Genomic DNA, 7,207 nt, shown 5'->3' with positions numbered 1-7,207 from the left:
CCACCGCAGGTGGAGGATTAACCAAGTGAGCCACGGCGCCGGACCCGAGACAAAATTTAAATACTCTCTCTACACAGATTTTGCTGGTTTATTTAACCAGCGCAGGAACATTAGGAAACCTTTATTCATACAAGTCCTGCTCCAGCAGTCTCTGATTCTTCTCAATTTAAGTAGAATCCTCTCCCATCCCACCACCCAAAACGCAATAACCCATAATAATATATACCTGGGGAGGAGTGAACAGAGATCACACATTCTAGTACATTTCAAACTCCACAACATCTCAAAGGATGCTATTGTGGATTGTAAATATATTCTCCCCGCTGACGTAACTAAAGTTTGACTTACAGTTCTTAATTACCTTATGATCTGTTAAACACACACTGCCTAAGGGCCCTTAGAGAGTTAAATCATCTGAGCCAGTCTCCTCAACCTGTAGACCCCACACAAACCCTCTTTGGCCTCTCTAGAAATTAGTCAATTTTTAAGTACACATCACATCTAAGTACTCATTGCTAGACTCTATAGGCAGAAATTCATTCCTTCCACACGTATTTACAGAATTCCTACCATGCGCTTGGTCAGACTGAACACTAGGGATAGAAGGGTGAACCTGATATACAGAAAGCCTGTAAACTGCATGTCTGTAAGGTCTAGAATCTCATTTCTGACTTCCAGAAGCTCACAATATAACACCGTGCTAAAAAAAAAATGTTGCACCCAGATTTGTAACTTAATTACACAGTGCTGACTTACGAGCAGGGCAGATGATCACCCCCACCCCGCCCCTGCTGTGCACTCTGATAGGACAGAAGCCCAAAGCAATGGAGTTTAGAGGCCAGGCACTCCAGCCTCCCTGCTCCTGGCACCCGTGGGCAGATGCCCCAGAGGAGCTCTCCTTCCTAGGGCAGAGTGGGAGGCACTTGTTGGTGGTTTGTGGCCCCCTGAGAGCTGCTGGGAGCCCAGTGGGCAAGAGGGGCCCTCCCTGAAGCAGGGTCACAAGTGCTGGATTACATCACAAAGTGTGGCCTCCCTGAAGGGCGTGGGCTCAGCAGGTGCACCCAGACCAGAGATCAGGACCCAGGGAGCCGGGCATGAACTGAAAGTGCTGGAGCTTCAGGTGCACCATGGGCTGGGCTGGCCAATCAAAGCCCAGCTCCATGGGGGAGCTTGGCAGGTTGGGCAGGTGGGGCTGGGGGCCAGGAAACCTCAGGTGGTGAGGCAAACCGGGGGCAGGGGCAGACACCCCTAGGCTAGGGAGAGACAGGAACAGCTGTCCAGAAACATACAGCAGCCAGGGCAGAAGGAGGGGGAAGGCGGGCAGCCAGGACTCCTTCACTGGCATCCCGGAGGGTGGATGTCCGTGGAGGAGGGAGGTGGCCGGAGAAACTGATCCTTTGATTGTGTCTAGAATCCAGCTGAGCCGACACATACAGCAGGCAGCCGTCGAAGCCGGCCCTTGGCATCTAGCGGCAGCAGTGACTGCTCCATCCCTGCAGCTCCAGCCCAAGACAACAAGGAGACGGACCAGTGCCTCCCGCCTGAGGGGCATGATCAGCTTGTGGAAGTTCTTCTTGCTCCTCCTCACCCTCTCTCTGGCTCTGGCGGCCAGCCAAGACCCCAGTAGCAATGAGATGAAGGTGTTGAGGACACTGACCCCGGTCAACGTCACGAACGCCAACGTGAGGCAGAGTCTGTGGTTTGCCATGCAAGAGTACAACAAGCACAGTGAGGACAAGCATGTCTTCCTGGTGACCAAGATACTGCAAGCCCAGCTACAGGTACAGGTCTTCGCTCTGCAGAGAAGCCCACCTGCGTACGGGTGAGGCCAGCCCAAGCTCGCTAGGCCCGGGGAGCACCCGGCCCCACCCAGCACCCAGAACCAGTGTGTGTACGTGCAGTGCTTTCTCTAAATGCCTGCACAACTGAAGGACTTTGCACACAAGGGGGTGGGATCTTTACAAAGTTCCCGGGAGATGGGGATTCTGAAAAACTTATGTGTGGAATTAAAAAAAATTTATATTGCACCTAGACTTATTTTTAATTCCATTTATCTGCAGTCTGCAAACTTCCCGAGGGTTTTTTTTTTTTTTAACAGCTTCTTAAAAATTATTTATTTACGGGGCCAGTGCTGTGGTGTAGCAGGTAAAGCCACCACCTGCAGTGCCGGCGTCCCATATGGGCACGGGTTCAAGTCCTGGCTGCTCACTTCCTATCCAGCTCTCTGCTATGGCCTAGGAAAGCAGTAGAAGATGGCCCAAGTCCTTGGGCCCCTGCACCCATGTGGGAGACCCAGAAGAAGCTCCTGGCTTCAGATCGGCCCAGCTCCAGCCATTGAGGCCATTTGGGAAGTGAATCAGCAGATGGAAGACCCCTCTCTCTCAAATAAATAAATAAGTAAATCAAGTGGAGCAGCCGTGACTCGAACTGGCGCCCATATGGGATTCTGGCACTGCAGGCAGCGGCTTTACCTACTACGCCACAGTGCTGGTATCCTTTTTTTTTTAAGTATGTATTTTATTTATTTATTTGAAAGTAGAGTTACAGTAGTGGGGTGGGGGAGGTAAGGAGACAGAAAGAGAAAGACCTCTTCCAATCTGCTGGTTCACTCCCCAAATGCAATGGTGAAGGCTGGGCCAATCCAAAGCCAGGAGCCAGGAGCTTCTTCCGGGTCTCCCAGAAGGCTGCAGGGGCCCATCTTCTGCTGTTTTCCCAGGTGCCTGAGCAGGGAGCCGGAACAGAAGTGGAGCAGTGGAGGGTGGGGTGGAGGACTCCATGGGATGCCATGGTGGCAGGTGGTAGCTTAAGACTGATCCCTGCTGGTCACCCCTTGATGCTTCCTAGCCAGTTTCCTCCAAGACAGGCCAGAGCCACCTCTGCCGGTACTTAGGAGCGCAGCTGAAATCTGACTCCACTGAGGCTTGGAGGCTCAAAGGGGAGGATGCAGGAGAGCTGATGGCTTTGGTAACTCCCACTTCTGCCCCCACCCCCTCTTCCTGCCCTGAATCTTGGAGAATGAAGCAAGGCACAGATTTAGGGAGGGAAACAGGATTAGAAGGTCAGATGTAAAGGGCGGGAAGTGAGGAAATGGGGAGGGGCAGAGTGAGAGGGGCGTGTGTGTTCGGCAGGACAGGGAGAGGAGCTGTTTTGGATGAAATGGCTCGCTTGCTACTTGGCAGATCACCGACCGTTTGGAATACCTCATCGATGCTGAGATCGCCCGCAGCACTTGCAGAAAGCCCGTGAGTGAAGACGAAGGTTGTATGATTGAAAAGAACGCCAAACTGGGGAAGGTAAGGGATGGCCCAACCCTCTGTGATGGCCACAGCTGCTCTGAGCCCTGTCAGGGCTGATCCAGGCCTTTGGGTGCTGGGGGAAGCTTGGGGGACCCACACCCCCTCTGCTCAGCGCTCTGCATGGTCACTCCCGGGGTTGTGAGAGCCAAGGGTTGAAGGAGGTAGAACCGTTAGCTAGGGACATGATGCCATTAGGTCCTCTCTTATCCCAAGGGCTCCCTCCACTCTGGACTTTGGCTGCAGCAAACTTTGTGCTGCTCAAATTCACGCACCTGCTCCTCCACTCAGCAACTTGCTGCTGTGCACCCGAACTGTGTGGGCGCTGGAGACGAAGCAACAGCTTGGACAGATATAGCCACTGCCCTCCTAGGCTTACTTAGAGTTGATTCTTTCTGGGTTCAACGTGGGTTTCCACCAAGGTCACAAGACCAGAGCCCAGCACCAAAGGGCAAACTCATCCCAGGGGCTCTTATTGGCTTAAGGCTTATATTTCTGGATCTCAGTTTGTGGAGGGCCCAAGAGAGAGGGTAGAGAAGGCTCCAGGTGTTCATCAGGTTTGCCCAGCAGGTGCATCTCTGTGCCTCCTTCTGCAGGTGATTCTTCCCTATGAACAAGCATCAGACTCACCTGAAGGCCTGGATCCCAGGTGATGCTGGTGCTGATCTTGGATCACATATTTTTTAAAAAAGATTAATTTATTTATTTGAAAGTTAGAGTTGGTGAGAAAGAGAGAGAGAGAGAGAGAGAGTGAGAGAGAGGGAGGGAGGGAGAATCTTCCATCTGCTGGCTCACTCTCCAGATGGTTGAAACAGCTGGAGCCATGCCAGGCCTGAGCCACAAGCTTCCTCTGAGTCTCCCACGGTGGGTGGCTGGGGCCTAAGCACTTGCTCCCCCGTCTGCTGCTTTTCCCAGACTATTAGCAAGGAGCTGCCTCAGAAGCGGAGCGGCCAGGACTCTGATGACCTGGTGCCCACATAGGATGCCGGTGTCACAGGCAGCAGCTTTACCTGCTGTGCCACAACACAGGTCCCACATTTTGACAACCACTCCTGTCGCATGGTTCAAGAAGTGGCCTCCAGTTATGTTCAACCAAACTGCCTTTGTCTGCTCAAATGAAAAAAAAAAATTCCTCTCATTGCTAGGTGTAGCAGATAGCTACCAGCATGAACATTGAAGAATAAGTTTGTCCTAACACAGTCTGACTCCATGTTTGCTGTGTTTATCTTCTGCTTCTACCCGCTGTGCAGTAGAATAAATGGATCTTTATGTGTTTTACATATATCTTTTCTCCCCAGCTCCTTAGGGTTACTGGAATGTTGTTTTTGCTAGTTTCTAGAAAAAACTGAAGAGTTAAGGACACTTGTCCTTGCGCCTTCTTGAGTCTGTGATTTTCCTGGGCTTTTTAAGGCACATCTTTTTTTTTTTTTAAGATTTATTTATTTATTTGAAAGTCAGAGTTACACAGAGAGAGGCAGAGAGGCGGAGAGGTGGAGAGGGAGAGGTCTTCCGTCTGCTGGTTCACTCCCTAATTGGCCGCAATAGCTGGATCTAAGTCGATCCGGAGCCAGGAGCTTCTTCTGGGTCTCCCATGAGGGTGCTGGACTCCCATGAGGGTCCAAGGACTTGGGCCATCTTCCACTGCTTTCCGAGGCCATAGCAGAGAGCTGGATTGGAAGTGGAACATCTGGGATTTGAACCGGCACCCATATGGGATGCCAGCACTGCAGGTGGAGGCTTTACCCACTATGCTACAGCGCCGGCCCCACACTTTGTTCTTTTTAACTCCATCTGTTTCTTAGCTCCTGGAATGCTTTCAGCTGTGTACTTGGCAGTTTTTCCAGTACCAGTATCTGTTCTCTCTCTGTCTCCATCCATTCATTCATCCATCCATCCATCCACTCACCCATTCATCCATTTATTACACATACGTTGAGTGTTGCATTTGTCATTTAAATCATATTTCAAGAGGAAGAGAAGGCTCTTTGGGACAAAACATATGTTGCAGCCCAGAATCTTCCAACCTGCCCCATCAGAGGGAGGCATTTCCTCTAGCAGTCAGGACACGGATGGAACACCCACATTTGTCCTGGCTCTGGCTTCTGACCATAGCCTCCTGCTAATGCCCACCCTGGGAAGCAGCGATGAGGTCTCCAGTAGTGGGAGACCAGGACCGAGTTCCCAGCTCCTGGCTGCAGCCTGGCTTAGTCCTGGCTGTTGGGAACATGTGCAAGAGAGTGAACCAGCAGACAGGAGACCCCTCTCACTCTCCAAATTAAAAAGAAATACATAGATGTGATCATTAAAATACATACATTTGTATCTAATGTAACATTGCCTCATTGCAATTTTGGAAGAAAATGAGAAAAAGTTTACATCTAATCTCCCTACTAATGACCATGTTGGGTAACACTTGCTACCTGCCTGTGGTTAGTATGGAATAGAGATTCCCCTCAAGGGGGACTGCTGATGGCTGTGAGGGCTGCAGCCCCCAGCTCTGAAGGCTCCCGGAAGCTTTTCTTGGGTGGCAACCCGTCTTCTGGCATATTCTTATTTATTTTTTAGATTTGACTGATTGATTTGAGAGGTAGTGGTATAGACAGAGGGAGAGACAGAGAGAAAGATCTTCCACCTGCTGGTTCACTCCCCAAATGGCCATAACGGCTGGAGCTGCGCTGATCTGAAGACAGGAGCCAGGAGCTTCTTCCAGGTCTCCCATGTGGGTGCCTTCCCAGGCCACAGCAGAGAGCTGGACTAGAAGAGGAGAAGCCGGGACCAGAACCGGTGCCCATATGGGATGCTGGCACTGCAGGTGGAGGATTAACCTACTGCACCACAGTGCTGGCCTCCTTCTAGCATATTCTTAACCCAACATCTAGTCTTAGGCTCGTTTTTTCCCTTTTTTTTTTCTTGGAGAGGGGTACCCCACTGATTTTTGTCGCCATGTCTTTCAGAAATTATATTGCAACTTCTGGGTAAGAACGCTTCCCTGGAATGGCGAATTCACTGTGATAGAGGAACACTGCAAGGACGTGTGACGCTGTTTGGAGCCCCCCTGCTGCCCCTGCGGCTGCCTGCACTGTGAAAAAGTAACATGGACAGGCACGAGGCTGTCACACACACGCTTGCTCTGTGTGCCTTTTGTTCTAAGTTTCATGGGATGAGCGTGCCCAGGTCCTCCTTGCTAGCATCCACGGCGTCACTCACCTTTGGCCAGCCCTGCTAGTCTGCGCCTCATACAGAGGCTGAGCCCAGTGGGCAACTCTTCAGCAGGAGGCTTCCTTGGGCCTGAGGCTCTGTCCTGCCCTAGAGTCCCATGTGGACAAGTCCCCTGGGTGGGGGGCGGGGGTCCTTGTGCAGAACCAGCTGCTCTGCCCTGTGGAGTCTCTGTGAATTGAGCGGTTTGTGTTTCTTCCTCTGTGAATAATGGTCACAAAGAGAGAAGGGTGAAAGCAATACAGCCTGAAGCATGAACTGCATCGTGCGCATGTGTGTGGGTGTGCACACGTGTGTATGTGTGTGGTGTGTCATATGCATGTGTGTGCATGAACCCATCATATGCGTACTATTTGCATGCATGCATGTGTGTGGGTGTGTGCATGTGTCTCTCTGTGTATGCACATATGTATATATGTATGCATAGGCATGTCATATGCATATGTATGCATCTGAACATGTACATACATGAATGTGTGTGCATGTGTCTGTGCATGTGTCTGGGAGTGAGCATCATGGTTGTGTGTGCATAGGAGGAACAGGGAAGGAGGAAGGGGAATTTGGAAGGAATTAGACTGGGACAATGGGAATATGAGCATTTAAAACATTTGGGGAACATGGAATTAAAAGGTAAGTTTATTTTGGTCAAAATATTTTTGAATCCCATGCATGTTTTTTTTTCATAATACACAGTTTCA

General features: G+C 50.8%; 1 protein-coding gene across 1 annotated transcript; it reads left to right on the top strand.

The window, feature by feature from the left end:
• Positions 1–1,550: 1,550 nt before the first annotated feature.
• CST8 (cystatin 8) lies at positions 1,551–6,331 on the top strand. The gene is made up of 3 exons (XM_062202507.1): positions 1,551–1,781; positions 3,180–3,293; positions 6,248–6,331. The coding sequence occupies exons 1-3, from the start codon at positions 1,551–1,553 to the stop codon at positions 6,329–6,331; spliced, it is 429 nt and encodes a 142-aa protein (XP_062058491.1).
• The last annotated feature ends 876 nt before the right edge of the window (positions 6,332–7,207 follow it).

Source organism: Lepus europaeus, chromosome 10 (genome assembly GCF_033115175.1).
Source record: "Lepus europaeus isolate LE1 chromosome 10, mLepTim1.pri, whole genome shotgun sequence".
In the NCBI taxonomy this organism is placed as follows: domain Eukaryota; kingdom Metazoa; phylum Chordata; class Mammalia; order Lagomorpha; family Leporidae; genus Lepus; species Lepus europaeus.
The sequence above is the reverse complement of the archived record's forward strand: the minus strand, read 5'-3'. Positions and strand labels throughout refer to the sequence as shown.

Excerpts from the sequence above, each read along its gene's own strand:
- CST8 (XM_062202507.1), top strand. The coding sequence starts at position 1,551 with ATGATCAGCTTGTGGAAGTTCTTCTTGCTCCTCCTCACCCTCTCTCTG. Across the intron at positions 1,782-3,179 it reads TACTGCAAGCCCAGCTACAG|ATCACCGACCGTTTGGAATA; the intron begins GTACAGGTCTTC and ends GCTACTTGGCAG. Across the intron at positions 3,294-6,247 it reads AGAACGCCAAACTGGGGAAG|AAATTATATTGCAACTTCTG; the intron begins GTAAGGGATGGC and ends CATGTCTTTCAG.